The sequence below is a fragment of the Pogona vitticeps genome, chromosome 6 (assembly GCF_051106095.1).
Source record: "Pogona vitticeps strain Pit_001003342236 chromosome 6, PviZW2.1, whole genome shotgun sequence".
Classification (NCBI taxonomy): Eukaryota; Metazoa; Chordata; class Lepidosauria; order Squamata; family Agamidae; genus Pogona; species Pogona vitticeps.
In genome coordinates, this window is record NC_135788.1 from 111,257,492 (window position 1) to 111,272,687 (window position 15,196).

The 15,196-nt window shown below is 45.7% G+C and overlaps 1 protein-coding gene across 1 annotated transcript; it reads right to left on the reverse strand.

Moving 5' to 3' along the window:
* Positions 1-162: 162 nt before the first annotated feature.
* LOC110081831 (ras-related protein Rab-35-like) lies at positions 163-14,257 on the reverse strand. Its single transcript, XM_020798876.3, has 6 exons — positions 12,822-14,257; positions 4,840-4,890; positions 3,373-3,496; positions 2,938-3,062; positions 1,654-1,778; positions 163-1,486 (listed from the first exon to the last, which is right to left on the reverse strand). The coding sequence occupies exons 1-6, from the start codon at positions 12,874-12,876 to the stop codon at positions 1,358-1,360; spliced, it is 609 nt and encodes a 202-aa protein (XP_020654535.1). The 5' UTR covers positions 12,877-14,257; the 3' UTR covers positions 163-1,357.
* Between the last annotated feature and the right edge of the window lie 939 nt (positions 14,258-15,196).

Sequence of the window (15,196 nt, forward strand, 5' to 3'; positions counted from 1 at the left end):
GAAGGTTGGGGACTGCTGTTCTAAACCCTTTACTCCCGCCATGATCTCCATGTGGCTGGCCTCCAAGTTATTCCAGAGGCACCAAGACGTGGCACTGTGACTAATTCTGCTTGTTGACACCAATGGAAAGGAGACCATGAAAAATAAAACCCACAGAAATAGTTTCATATCTAAATTTCTTTATTGAATAGTGGTGTTTCCTTAACAAGTTTAATGCCATTAACAGTGGGTTAAAACAAGATGTTTTAATTATGTACATATTCATTTTTGTGTATATAAAATAATTCATGAAGCAGACATATTGCACAGTAAGAAGGTCCCCATATTTAAAGACAACAGAAAAGAGGGCAGAGGACATTTCAACATGATTTTACCCACACTTTGGGGAACTGCAGATTGGAGACCACCTATCAGACCCAAACAAAGCTGTATATTCCTAGTTTAGCGTTTGTACCTCCTCTTCCAATTTAATTCCTCAGCTTTAGGAATGGAGGCTGGGCAGACAGAATGGTGCCCCAGACACACAGGAGGGAGGTTGTAGAGAGACACTTTTTGCCGTTCTAGATAAATTTGAACACCATGTGGCTCATCCTCTCAATAACCTCTGGCTATTTCTCTCAAAGGCTCAGGGGTTAACAAAGCTCCAGACTGTAGAAAGGAACACCGCCCTCATTTCCAATCAAGGCCTAATTACCACATTCTTATCCCATTTCTGAGCAAACAATGACCAGTCTTGCTCAGTGACCATGCAAGGAGACTCACATTTGCTGGACTTCCCCACTTCCACTCTACCCTTTCATAAATCACAAGCATATTTAAAGAGGAGCAACATATTATCCCCAAACCCGGTTAATGTGAAACATATCCTCCCCATTCCTCACAGCGCCCAGTGATGGACGTCTGTGCTAGACCGCAGTGACAGCATCAGGTGGGGATACAAGAAAACAAGAGTTTACAGGCAAGATTGCTGAAGGGTTTCTTCAGTTTTGTCTTGGGAAGGGAGGGGACTAAATCCCCTAAACTCATTTGAATCCCAAACACTTCTATTAATAATTGGTTTCAGTAGTTTTTTTTAATATTCTTGAATATATCCTACTGCCTCTGCTTCTCAAGCACAGTCACCACCAAGGAGGGACTTTTTCATCATAATTCATTTTCCTTAAGGGCAGCGGGGTGAGAGGAGTGCAATTCCAGTACTGTGAGCATCCACACAGATATCTCATGCCAAGCCCCACCCCACCCCATGAAAACATACAGCAACTATTTTCAGCCACTTGGTCCTCCGCAGTCCAGTCCTCAGAATGTAAAGTTGGGGAGGAAGAAGAGAGTAGAGAAGGGGAAAGGAGATGTTGCCTCTTCAGCAGCATTTTTTGACTGACGGTTTCTTTTTGGGCTTGTTGATTTTGACCACTTCGTTCTGTTGTTGGAGGCGTGCTAGGTTTTCTTGCTTGGCTCGGAGCACCATTGCCGTGATGGCATTGAACATCTAGGGGAAAGGAGACAAAACGCCCAAAGGGTTAATTTCTTTTACGGCCGGGTTCCCCCTTCCTGCAAGATGCAGAGGCATTGCTCTTCAGGCATCCAGAAGAAGGATGTGTTTTCCCACATCAAGGCTACATACCATCTCCCCTCCACAACCATCCCATCCGTTACCTCTTCAACATTGAGATTCTCCTTGGCGCTGGTCTCAAACAGCCGCACCCCCATCTGCTCGCTGAATCGCCGGGCGTCAGCCATTTCCACTTGCCTCCGTGAGGGGTCCTCACATTTATTGCCCACTGACACCATTTGGAAAGTAAAGAATAGGAGGGGGGGGGGGAGAAGAAAGGCATCCAACAGCTATCAGTATTCCGTGGAGAAACATTGGCAAACTCATCTAAAGTGACAACAATACGTCTAAGTCCCAACCCACCTCAAGGTGAAGTTGTTCCTCAAATTTAAAGGGATTCTTAAGTTAATAAATCAAGACAGTCAAATTGTTCAATACAAATGAAGCTATCTTAATTAAGTCAAACTACAGCACCCTTTCTTCAGCAGTTGGATTGTCTTGGCATGGCTTTTCCTTTGAAAATATTTAGGTTTTTATATAGCGAGGAACCATAGAAAAGTGATAAGTCAATCTCTGGCATATCCTGTTTTAAAAAATATGAACACCATTCTCTCCCCAAAATTTTGTAGGGTACATGTAAGAGTAGCTAAACATAAATAGTCTGATCCACTGCAAAGCAGTTTACTATAACACAGCAAGAATTTGGTATATTTATCCTTTTGTTATTTCTTCTTTATTTGAGAAAACTTATCAAGAAATCTGGGGCCATTCAGATCTGGAAAAGAAGCTCTCCAGATATTTTGTGCTTTCACTTCCATTAGCCATAGGTGATAAATAGTGAAGGATCATGAAGTATAAAGTCAAAACATCTAGAAAGGCAGTAGGTTGGCCCAAAGGGTGATCTCAATTTTGGTCGCAAAGCCAACGACTGTCCTGCAATCCACAAATTGCAAAGCTTCTGGGAATATGGCTTCCTTGGTCTTCAAGGGAATGTCATCAACTCCACTCCACACAAAACAATATAAAACCTCCCTCCCCCAAGTATCACACTTGCATGAATTGCTGGCTGGCTGGTTTAAATTTCTGTCCTACCTTTCTGTCTCAAAAAAACAAAACAAAACCCAACGGCAGCTTCCAAAATTGACTGCATTTTCCATAGTTATCTTTGAAAAGGATGGCTCTGATGTTATAGCCGTTGAGGAGTGTTGCATCTAGATCAGCTAGGAAGTATTAGATGATTAGCGAGGACACACTGTTTATTCTGGTGTGAATGACAGCCGAACATCTTGGGAATATCATCTAGCCTTAAGACTGCAAAATACGTATTTCTTAAAGTGCCAGATGGCACCGAGGAGGAACATATGGTTCAAATGATGGAGTTTACTCACCCAAAATCTTGCAGACACTGTCACAGTTTTGCCCAATCTCGTGCAGCCAACGTTTGACATTAACAAATGACTCCGCGTTTGTCACATCATATACAATGATGACGCCATGTGTATTACGATAATACCTGTCCCAAGAAGGCAAACAACTCTCAGATGGGATCTGAATACCAAAGTAAACTTCCCCACTTCTCAAGGAACGTAAACAAAACAAGGACTTTCAAGCTTTAATACCCAGATATTTAGAAAATATTTATCAACTTCTATTTGTTAGAAGTTTGTCAACTTCTAACAAAGTTTTAAGGCTGCTCTCTCCTCACTCCCTCCAACTACATTCTACCCAATTAGGATTTAGGGCCTCCAGTTCAAGAGTCCCAAATAAATCCTATCATGTTCTGTCAGAATACCCCATTATCCCCACTTGCGTCTCAGACTCACGTGGAGGTGATGGTCCGGAACCGTTCCTGTCCAGCAGTGTCCCAGATCTGCAGTTTCACTCGTTCTCCATTTATCACTAGTGTCCGAATTTTGAAATCTACACCAATGGTCGTGATATAGCTGCCTGGGGGAGAAATTTGCGAAGGAAGAGAAGAGTCAGAGCAGAGAAAGGCAGCAATGCCACCAATAAGACTGAAATAAATCAAGTAACTTTTTTACAAACAGATGGGAGAGAAAAGTCTTGTTGTAAAAAAATTCAGAGGAAAGGATGGACAAGAGGATGACATGGAAATATAAGCAGGTAATCAAGAATGCCATCTGTAACTCTCCCAGTCAACTGATACTGGCACTTCAAGAGATACCAACCACCACAATGGAAGGAACTAGATTAGAAACAGGATCTGGAGCAACCAGGTCCAACCCTGACCTTGCCCAGGCATCCAGTGGTTCCCAGCCTTGAGTCCCCAGATGTTTTTGGGCTGCAACTCCCAGAAATCCTGGTCAGCATAACTAGTGGGGAAGGCTTATGGGAATTTCAGTCCAAGAACATGTAGGGACCCAAGATTGGGAACCACTACACTAGATGACCTTGTTCAAGTCACTCCATCTATGGCATTATATCTGTTCTGATTAAAGCCCTTGTGAAGGAGGTTATTGTTTTACCTTAACATTAACCTCCTACACAAGGATTATTATCAGAACAGATCTAACACTCGGAGATAGACACACAGATATAATAGAAAAAAATGGTTTTATACAACCAGTTGGTTAACTGGAATTATGTCACTTATTATTTTAATTTGCCCACTGAAAACAAACTTCAGGAGGTCCAAAAAAGTTGAGACAACGAGAGAAGTTGCATGTGAGGGAAGGAAGAGCATGGATTCAACCTAAGGACACTTGATGCAGCAACATTTTAAAAGAATACTCAGCCTGCAGTTGTGAAGAGTTTAGCCATGGCTTAATCAGCAAGGAAAACAAGGGGTGAAGCCATTAAATTGAACTATTAGATATTTTTTAGTTATGGTCTTTTGTCTCTTTTTTCTGCATCTTTTTTAGTTTTAATAAAAGAATAAAAAAATTAAACTAGAACGAGTTAATTCCTCTTCTTAGGTACTGTATATTAAATTCTTTCCTACTATGCCCTATTTAATACTATAATTTCCTTCCAAATACTAAAACTCTGTTTGGCAGATAACAGCGTGTATTACCTATGAATGCTTTAAAAGCCAGTAGTTCCCAAATGTGAGACCCCAGTGGTAAATGGACTTCAAATCCCAGAAGCCCCAGAGAGCATGGCTAGCTGTCAGGAATTTTGGGAGCTGACATCACACAAAATCTGGGGATCAAAGCTTGGGAATCACCGATAAGACCAGACTGTCTTGCAATAGGTTTGCAGCGTGGTAGGTGTTGAGCTAAGAACCCCATTTATCTGAAGAGGCATAATACAAGACAGCAGTTACTCACCAGAAAAGGTATTGTCTGCAAAACGGAGCAGGAGGCTACTTTTCCCAACTCCTGGATAGCAAAGGGGAGGGGGAAAAAATACAAAATTTAGATATAGTTGAGTCCTTCTCTCTCTCACACACACACACACACACACACACCCTTCCCCATTTCTAGCAGCCTCACCTTGCAAACACAATCATCTCAGCAAAGGCTGCAGGCTCCCCCACCCAAAGCAAATACGCTCACCCTGTCCCTGCATATTTACTCAAGGCAGCCACTCCCATCCCAGTCTATTGTGTCCCATTCAGGATTCGAAGAAGAGTGGCAGAGAAAGTTGACAAGGGATTACAGGGAGAAGACTGGGATTGTGGATCACCTCACATGACTTCATTGAATCCCATGATGGGAGTGGGAGGGTAGGTGGGATGTGGAGAAGCGGCTAGTATCCCCTTTACACCAAATAGCCAACAAAGCCACACAGTGGATTTGGATCCATGACATCCAGAGAGAGGGACGAGAAGGACGTTCCTTTCAAGGGCTCTGGCTATAGCCATTTGCACATGATGGCATGAAGCAACCAGGCCATGTCGCAAGGTGGGGGTCACATCCAGAGGGTGTCCACGTTGACATCCCCCCGGACGGAAAGAACCTTGTGCTCTTGGCTTCTCGAAGCCCTCCCCTTGCCCTCCTCATTTCTCTCCCCGAGTTTTTCCTCCTGTGGAGGCTGGGCCTGCTTTCTTCACAGCTTCAAAAAACCTAGTTGACTCTGCAGCTGCTGTGGGAAGCCCGCCAATGCTCAGCTGCCACAGCACAAGGGAAAAACCCCCAAAGAACTCCCCGCAGACCTTGGTCGTGCGCTGGGTCACTGAGGCAGTCGGAATTCCTCTTTCACACACATGCACACAGAGGAAGGAACGCACTGCTCATCACGGGCCAGGCCGAGACATTTTGCCATGTCAAAAGAAGCCCAGATGGCACTCCTTCCCCATTCCATGCCCCCCCAAACTGAATAGCTGGAATTTTCTCCCACACCGTCAAGGGGAGCGTGCCCTTCGCCTCCCAAAATGGCAGCAGGGTAGCTCCAGGAGTGCCAGAGAGCCCACTGGCCACACAGCTGACCCCTCTAGCGCCTTGTTCCTCCCTGTCCACATCTGCAAAGAGGATGACTGCCCTACTCTGTCAAATGGTAAGGCCAACCTTGCACATATATGTACACCGTCCACCATCCGTTTTAACTCAGACCAGTTGTACATTTTTGCTCCTCCTGACATCCTGAAAAGGTTCACTGAGCAGAGCCACCATGCCCAATGCCAATGTTAAATTAAGGCCTTCACCCAGGACAGGGTGTGTGATGTGACCATCCAGATATTGGTTGGACCGCAACTCCCAGCATCCCTGACCCCTGGCAATACTTGCCAAGGTTGATGGGAGTTGCAGTCCAGCAATATTGAAAGGCCACACCTTCCTCAGCCCTGCTGGGAAAACTATCAAGAACCTTTGGAACCACAAACATTGAAATGTCAGATTCTTGGCATAGGTTACATTCAATTTTATGTCCCAAACGTTTAGCCTGCCTTTTTGTTTTAAAAAAAATTGCATGCACATGGGGCTAACACTATAACGCTAAAACCATGACGTACAAGGCTCACCTCTTCCAACCAACAGAGAAAGCAGATGCAAACCTATTTGCAAGGCACCCTAAAAACAGTGCTAACAGCCATGGCACCATCAAACAGAAGTTTGTGGCTGAAGTCAGGGACCACATTCATAGAACAGAGTGGAAAGCATTCATTCCTCACAAAAAAAGAGGACATTAGCCTATGGAAAAGGAGAGCAAAAAAGGACACTTAACTGCATGAAACTGCCTATGCTAGTTTATATGTTCAGATGCAAATGGAAAATAATTTCATAAATTTGAACTGGATCGCTATGCACCTTCCTAAGTGGGGAAGACACTGACCGGCTGACTTATTTGTCTGCTGAGTCTTGCCCGGGCCAAAGTCTGCGATTCCGCCCCCTCATCCATATTTATCTTCAGATCAGACCAGACTGCCCTTCAAATGGAGGACACCTTTAGTAGAAAGACTGATGGGAGGATTCTGCTCCCTAAAAGGTGACGCATGACTGGTCTGCCATGGAATGAGCTGGAAAGACCCCACAAGAAAGCAGGGCTCGCTTCCATAACATTGAAGCAAGTGAAGGAATACCCATTATTGCATCAGTAGGAATGGAGAGAAAGCCAGAAACCTGAACCCAACAGGTCCAAAATAGAGACTTTTTTTTAAAGGTAGCAAAACATTTAGGACAGAAACAAGGTCCACTTCCAGGCATAAGGCAAAGTGCTTGTTTTAAGCTATACAGCCTAAACAGTGGGGGTCCAAGCTATCTTAAGGACCTTGTCTCCCTTTATGAGCCTGTCCAGATTTTAAGAGCTCAGGAGAGGCCTTTCTCTTAGTCCCACCATTCTCACAGATATGCTTACTGGGAAACATGGGACAGGGCCTTTTCTGTGGCTGCTCCCAGACTCTGGGACTCCCTCCCACGGGAGGCCAGGCTGGCCCCATCTTTGCTATCCTTCCACCTTTCTCTTCAGGCAGGCTTTTTAACCAAAATATATAACTCGGCAACAGAGGGAGCAGAGAAAGATGGAGATGAGAGTAAAAAACATATGTTGTGACATGTAGTTCAGCAATTCATGGACATGACATTAGAAATAGCACTCTAACAGTGAACTGTGATGATGAGCGGTGACTGGAGTGTAACTCATATGAGGCCACTAAGGCATCACGGAGGTACCAGGAGGCTCAAGGAAAATAAAAGGTTTGCAGAAGGACTTCCCAAGAAATCTCCTTAAAAGTGGGGAGAAAGTCTAGTGGGGGGCAAAAAAGAGAGAGAGAGAAACCACCCCATAATCTCTAAATATGCTCAAAGGGCACAGAAGGTTGAATCTTGGGAGATAGAGGGTATGAAATCATGTACCCCGAGAGAAGGCACCCAATATAGCAAAATTTTCTTGTAGGCCCCATTTAATCATCTCCAAAGGCAAGCTGCCAGTTTAGAATTCAGAAGGCTTGCCTAGAGAAAGCTGAATGGGATCAAGGCAGCTGTTCCCCATCTATCCTCATCCTTTTATCTGCTTTAGGAGCTAATTTTCTTCGGGATTAGAATGGAGAGAAGCTGGGAATCAGACAGAGGAATGCAGCCCGCAGCTGCATGAGCTGTTTCCAGCTTTCTCTGCCCATCTTCAAGGGAGCCTTCAGAACACTCGGCAGTCACAGAAACTCTGCACGTGTACATTAAGCAGGATGTGTGGTACAGTGGTTACAGTGCTGGATCAAGCTTGGAGACACCAGGATACAACCCCCACCCCCTGGTCAGGTCACCGTGTCACAGCTTGACCTACTTCATTGAGTTATTCTGAGAATAATATTGGGGAAGAGTGCAAGTGAGCAAAAGAAACATGATGGGAAAGATATTCACCATCCCTTCCATCTTTCTCCACTCCCTCTGTTACTACTTCTGTGCTAAGCATCAGTTTGTAATAAGTACCTAAACCTGGGGTTCATAAGTCAGGAACACATCCTGGTTTAAAGCGAATGGCTAACAGAAGCAGAAGAGGAATTACGGCTAATTATCAAGGCCCGGGCTAAAGGTCAGACTCATGCAAGGTGTAGGATCAGGCATTCAATAAGGCATGTGACCTTGTCAATTATATGCAGTAACTTCTACAATTGTTCTTGCACATGCGGAAATACCCAACAGGATTCTGGCTGATTTATCTATCCTAGCTGCTCCAGCTGGGTTAGTTGCAGTCTCAGCTGTAGATGACATGCACAATTCTCTTTCCTCCTTTGTTTATCCATTTACACAAAGAGAGATATAAGTAATACGCACCACTGTCTATTAAATGAGGATTCTTGGCTTTCTGGTATGTCCTAAAGATGGGATGGTTGCTGCTTTTGGACCATAACTCCCAGAATGCCCCACAGTGCTGTGAGATAGTGTCTAGAGAATTCTGGGAGCTGTAGTCCAGAAACACCAATCTACATAACTGTACTACAGTATGTGTAAACATAGCCACTGAGCAGGTGGGCTTACATTTGGCTACTTCATGTAGCCAGGCTCTTACTAAATGTGCAAGGCGCCGGGTCCTGAGCAGCTTGCCATCAACATGGGCAGCAATGTGGTACAGAAAGTTTGCCACTACAGTATTTTTCCACATGGAATTTCTTTTTCCATTTCAAAAGATATATTGATTCAGAAAACTAATGAGTAACATAGTGAATAGATACCGTACTAGTCATGCTGGAAAGCTTCAATGTTTTCGGTGACTTCTAGTTTGTTACCCAATGTCAACTAACTCAAGGTGTTGAATATTCCAGGAAGCTTTTCTGATGCTATTTTTGCCTTCAGAAAAACTCGTACTGCTGATTCATGGGGCTCTCTATCTTACAGCCAGCAATGACCTCCTACAGGTATATTCAAGCCCTCTGCTATTTAATCACGTGGAAGTGACAAGGATTAAAGAGGCCCTGGCCCTCTTTAGGTCCTTCAGTCTATCATCATCACAAAGATTCCCAAGACCTAGAGGCCTCTGAGATGTATGTATCTCAGGGTTCTAAAATCTGAAGAAAAGTTATAATTATCCAGAATCCTCAAGCTACCTTAGCCAAGGTCATTGAGGGATCCTGGGAGTTACAGCTCAAAAAGTAACTTTTCCGTGCCCTTCCCCAAATAGTTTAGGGCATCTGGAAGATGACCACCTGTTGCTTCTCAGCAACCAGACCTGCTAGCCATAAAGGGCCACTAAAAACCAGTTTTCTCATTTTCCTTCTGAACCAAACAGTAGATCTGTCACAGTAAAACAGAAAGAGACCTGCAGGCTGAGGGGGTGAAGATAATAAGGAAGAAATTATTTCAGCAGAAAGTCTACCCTGCCCGTTTCACATCTCCCCTGCCAACTGTAAGTGCTCTGGGGCAGGGCACTACATAGATACCGTTTCTCTGCGTCACCTGTAAAAGCATGTTGCTGGAGGCAATTATGATTGGTTTCAGCAAAGTCTGCTAGGAACACCACCAGACCTCCTCCTCTTGCTGCTTTCAACCTGTTCTACTTCCTTCTTTTCCCTTTTCTTTAAACAAGACTGTCTTCATATCCAGGTTGGAATTGCTTTTAATAGGCGACATGCAAGCAGACAAGGGTTCTCAGAAGAATGCAGAGGAAGGAAACGAAGAGTTTCAAATACCTGGGAAAGATTGAGGGTGGGAGGGGGGGAAAAAACTAACTGCAAGCAGCTTGAAAAGAAGACTGGCAGATGAGATCATAAAGGGGGGAGGAGGAGTTCCACTGAACTCTGCCACCAGAAGCACGGGCCCCTGGGAGATTGCACACAACTGCACGCACACACACACGCACACACACAGCCCAGAACACCACAGCCAGCGGGAAGACCAGCGTTGCCGCCTGCCTTTGGAACAAGCAGCTGCCGGAAGCTTGCTTTCTCCCTTTCTCTGCCCCTTCCAGAGGGAACTCTGCCCCAGCTGTGGAGAGGAAGGACACTCTCGCCTGTCACAGGCCAGAGGAAAACAGTCTCTGAGGGGCTGCGTTTCCTCTTTTCCCAGAGAGCCAGCGATGAAAGATTGCTTTTGGCTCCGAAATTGGATACCAAAGCTTGCAAACCCGCCTCCCGTGCGCTTCAGCGTCGGCAAAACCAGTCTCCTGCAGGAAAAACAGGAAACTAAGCTCAGGCCGAGCTCGACCCCAAAAAGGCTCTGAAAAGTGACTTGTTTGGACCACAACTCCCATCATCCCCCCACAGCCCACCTGGTCCTGCTGGCTGGGGAATGATGGGAGCTATAGTTCAAGCGAGGGATATTTTGCAAGCTCCTTCCTGTACTTTCCCTGTTTCCTTTCCCTGGAGAATCCTGCCCAGAGGGCAGGATGTGCGTCTCTGCTGTGTTTTGTGTACAACACCCACAAGCCGTCTCCTGCGGATTGAATTTTAATGGCAACCAGCCATTAAGGAGACAACTTGCATACACATTAATACATATTAATAAGAATTAGCAGCCGTTTCCCTGTGCTGTGGAAGAATCTCTCATTCCTACTAACACCCCAGGTTTGATAGCGGGCACACGCCAGTTGCTCTCACAACTCCCGACAGCAATATTTTGAATCTCTATTCCAGTCGTTTCGAAATACAATCTAAGGACAGCAGCCTCTCCACACTCAAAATCCTGCACAGCCAGGAAAAGGTGGAACCACAGAGAGGCCTTCCTCCACATCTGTTTAATGCAATCTTGCCCCATCTGTAAACTCCCCAGATGTAGTGGGTTAGAACTTCCATAATTAGCTGCAGATGATGGGAGATGTAGTCCAACACATCTGGAAAGCTGGATGAATGAGTTATGATCTGAAGCATTCTTTCAGCAGCTGAAGAGGGTGTGCAAAGTACCAGCACACTCTGACACATGTCTTCTTGGGAACAAGAACTCCCAAGTCCAGCTGGGCTTTGTAAGTAGCACAGGTATCAAGGTTTGCATTTTTGAACAGCAGAGCTGCCCAGGGAATTCTGGGATTTATTGACCTCGGTGAATGCCAACACCCCTTCTCAGTCTAGCATGCTAAATTTCAACAAGTCCCATCATGCTTTGCAGGTTCTGGAAGCGATCTCTTGGTAGAGGATTCTGACCAACCCTCTACCAAGAGACCGCTTCCAGAACCTGCCAAGCATAATGGGACTTCTTGAAATTTAGCATGCTAGATTGAGAAGGGGTGCTGGCCAATTAGCACTCTTGATGTTAATTGGCCAACAGGATTTGCAGTCAGAAAAACCAAATCTGTGCATTTCTACTGAATAGCTACAGGGGGATGGAACTTAGAATCCCAAAACATCCGGAGAACCACAAACCCCATCATCCATGATTGGTGGCTATGGTGGATGATGTTCCTGGACTCCAACTCTTGGTAGCTTGCTAACTGAAAGTCTTCCTGCCCTTGGTCCAAGTTGCCAAAAGAGTTAGATCAGGGCCTTAAAAGCATAAATGGCAATATATGAACGAATGAGTACTCTAAGCATACCAGAGTACTGCAGGATATACCCAAGAGGGTCATGTCTGGAACCCATTCAATGAAGCATGTTTTCAGAAGCATTGTTCTCCGATGGCTTTGCTCTACATTCACCTTTCCTCAGAGTATTGAGAAGCAGTTAATGTGGGCTTATGAATATTGCTTCCCTACCCTAAAAGTGACTTTAGGTTATTCAGAGGTGGGAGGCCTCACAGGTTGGCGCACCTAGGTGCAAAGGATGCTGGGAATCCTACACACCAGCATTACCCGAGACTCACGGAAAAACTGCAGTTGTAAGCTGTCACACTGGCATAATTCAACTCATGGTATGTCTTTAAGTAACCTTCCCATAAAATAACTCTGTGGGAACATGAGAGGCTGAAAGAAAAACAAGGGGTTGGGGGGGAAAAAGAGAACAAAGAAAACAGAACTAAAGGAGAAAGCCGAAAGGTAAGAGGATCTTGTCGAAGTCAGATATATTTATTCTGTATGAGACTATCTGCACATATGAACCAGATACGGAGTAGGAAAGGGGTGGGTTTTTTAAAAAAAGGCATCACAGGGAAGAAAGGACAAGAAACTGCTTCGCCTATGAAAAAAGCTCAACCCACACCAAAGAATGACAACAGACAGAAAACAATGGAAGCAGTAAAGATTGAAGAAAGAGATTAAAAGGAAGGGAAATAGATTGCAGGCACAAAGAAAAACCTGACAAGCAAATAAACAGGGAAGGGAAGAAAAGCCATTAAAAGAAGAATGTGAAGGAAAAAAATGAGTCAAGAATGAGTATGTGAGAAGATAACAGTGTGTGTTTCAAAGAAAAGCAACAAGGCTTAAAGGAGAATTTTTTTTAAAGGCGCAACGAAGCAGCCAAATGCAATAAGGCTGAAGAGGGAACAAAATGGGGGAACAATAATGAACCTTTCCTTACCCGAATCCCCGATGATGAGTAGTTTGAACAAGTGGTCATAATCCTTGGCAGCCATTCATGTGCTAGGCCGGCTCCTCCTCCTCTTTTCTGACACAGTTCTTCCCGCTCGGAGGGATTCGCCACCAATTCCCACGCTTTCCAGTGGGGAAGTCTGTTCGGCTTCACAGCCCCATGGCAGGCAATGGGGACACAAGGTGGAGAGAGCGCCAATTTTGTCTACATGGAGATGCACCCGGTCTGGTAGGCTCCTCCTGAAGCCGATGGACTGTGGGAAGTTTTCGGTCTTTTATTTCGACAAAGCAGCTTGCGACGTTTCAGTGGGGTGATGCTCCTTCTCCTTCCAAAGGCGCTGCTTCCTCAGAATCAAATGCCAAAGAGGAACAAAACACACCCGGCCAAAGGGGTGTATTTTGTGTTCATGAATTCACCCAACGTGTGGCTGCTGTTTTCGGCTTTCTTTCACACACACCCCAAGAATGTAATATCCCAATCCACAGATTAATAAAATCTTGGCCTTTCCTTGGATGGGGGAGAAGGAGGATGAATAGATAGGAAGGGGAGAAGAGGGAGAAAAATGGCAAAAGGTGTTCTCAAAGGTGTGGTTGACTCCAAATTCAGAGATGAGATACCAAAGGGTTTTCCAGGTTTTTTTGCTTTCTTAAAAAAAAAACACAACTTCACTTGGAAGTCCTGGAAGGGGTGGGGAGGAGGGGAATGCAATGTGAGACAAAATTAATGAGGGAGAGCTAGTGGAGAGTTTCCCCCCAAAACAGTTAAAATATATATTGCAGCATTTAACAGGGGCACACCAAACTCAGTCCCGCCCCCTAAATCAAAATGTTTGATTCCAGGAGGAAAAAAGAAATATGAAGCATATATAAAGGAACGCAAAAGTCCACCGCCCCCCCCAAAAAAATACCAAATCAAGAAAAAAGGAGTCAAGAATTGTCCTACGCTGGGTTGAGAAATATGTAAAGGCTTACGAAGAGAGGGGACCGCAGTTACAAACTGAAGATACCTTTTGGGGGGAAGAGAAGAAAGTACGATGTCAGCGCGACCAAAAACGGAGGACTGGAAGCAAGATGAGAGAGAAAGAAAAGGGGGGGGGGGCGAGATGCAGCAATGACGGGAATTTCCTCCCTCCAAAGAAATCTCTGACGATAGGAAGGGGGGGGAAGAGATCAAGGCAACGAAGAGAAGGCGGAGGGGGGGGGACGCGGTCGTGGAGAGTTAAGGCGAAGTCTCCGGGGGGGGAATCCAGGAGTCAATGAAGGATCGGGGGGGGGGGGGAGAAGGAAGATCGCGGTTCAAGGAGGAGTCCTTCCGCGCATTGCAAAAGGAGAAAAGAGGAACGAGTGAGGGTCAATGCAGGGTTTTACATGGAAAGGCCAGGCGGTTGCTGTCGGGGCGGCCCTTGGTCCTCCTCCCAGTCTATCTGCTCCCTTTCCCGGCCGGGATCAGATGACCACGGAGCTCGCAGCCGCAGGCGGGCTTCCTTTCTGCGCCTCCTTCGGCCCCCTTCCTCCGGCTTCAGCCTCTTCTTCCTCCTCCTCCGGCCACCGCCTTTCCCTCCCGATGCCGCCGCCGCCGCCTCGGGCTGATGGAACGCGAAAGTACAATTCTCACCAGCTGGAGGGGAAGCGCGGGGCGGGGCTTGGCGGAGAGTGGGCGGTGTCGAGAGGGGCGTGGCCAAGGGGGTGGGGCGGGGCGTCCGGGTGGGAAGAAGGGGCGAATAAAGAGAGGGAGGGGCTTGGAGGAGCAGAGGGGTGGGGCTTAAGAGTGGATTGATGGAGTGAGGCGGGATTGGTTTCTTGGGTTAAGCATGTTCGGTTTGTCAATGGGGGGGAGGTGATCAATTTGTAAGTGGCTATTAATGTGTTCAGAAATATAGCTCTGCACGTTTCACAGGCTTTCAAGGACAGCTTTACCTACCATGGATTTGGCTGCAGGTGTTTTCTTGACTGGCTCTTTAAGAGAAGGCAAAGAAAATAGTGTTTTAAATGTTTTTTTTATATAACTGATGCCCTGTATTAATAATAATCCATTTATTCAGTCAAAAACAAATTTTCATTTCCCCTGCCCCTGTGCCCAGGAGCACAGGTAGTGATAATTTGTCAATATCCTGAAGTGGCTTGCTTATTTAAGCCACTTCATGAGTTTGGCAATTTCAAACCGGAAGCCTTAGTTTGGACTGGTTCCAGCAAACTCACATGCTGGACCCAATCCAAAACAACAACAAAAAGAGGTGCCTTTCTCTCAGTCCCACCACCCTCACAGTTGCCCTTATGGGGACATGGAAGAGGGCCTTCTCTCTGACTACTACTAGACTTTGGAACTCCCTCCCACTGGAGGCCAGCTCTTTGCTGTCCTTGAAC

Coding starts and splice junctions, on each gene's coding strand:
- LOC110081831 (XM_020798876.3), bottom strand. CDS start 12,876: ATGGCTGCCAAGGATTATGACCACTTGTTCAAACTACTCATCATCGGG. Junction 4,891..12,821: donor ACTCATCATCGGGGATTCGG/GTAAGGAAAGGT, acceptor TTTGCTATCCAG/GAGTTGGGAAAAGTAGCCTC. Junction 3,497..4,839: donor TGCAGACAATACCTTTTCTG/GTGAGTAACTGC, acceptor TTTCTCCCCCAG/GCAGCTATATCACGACCATT.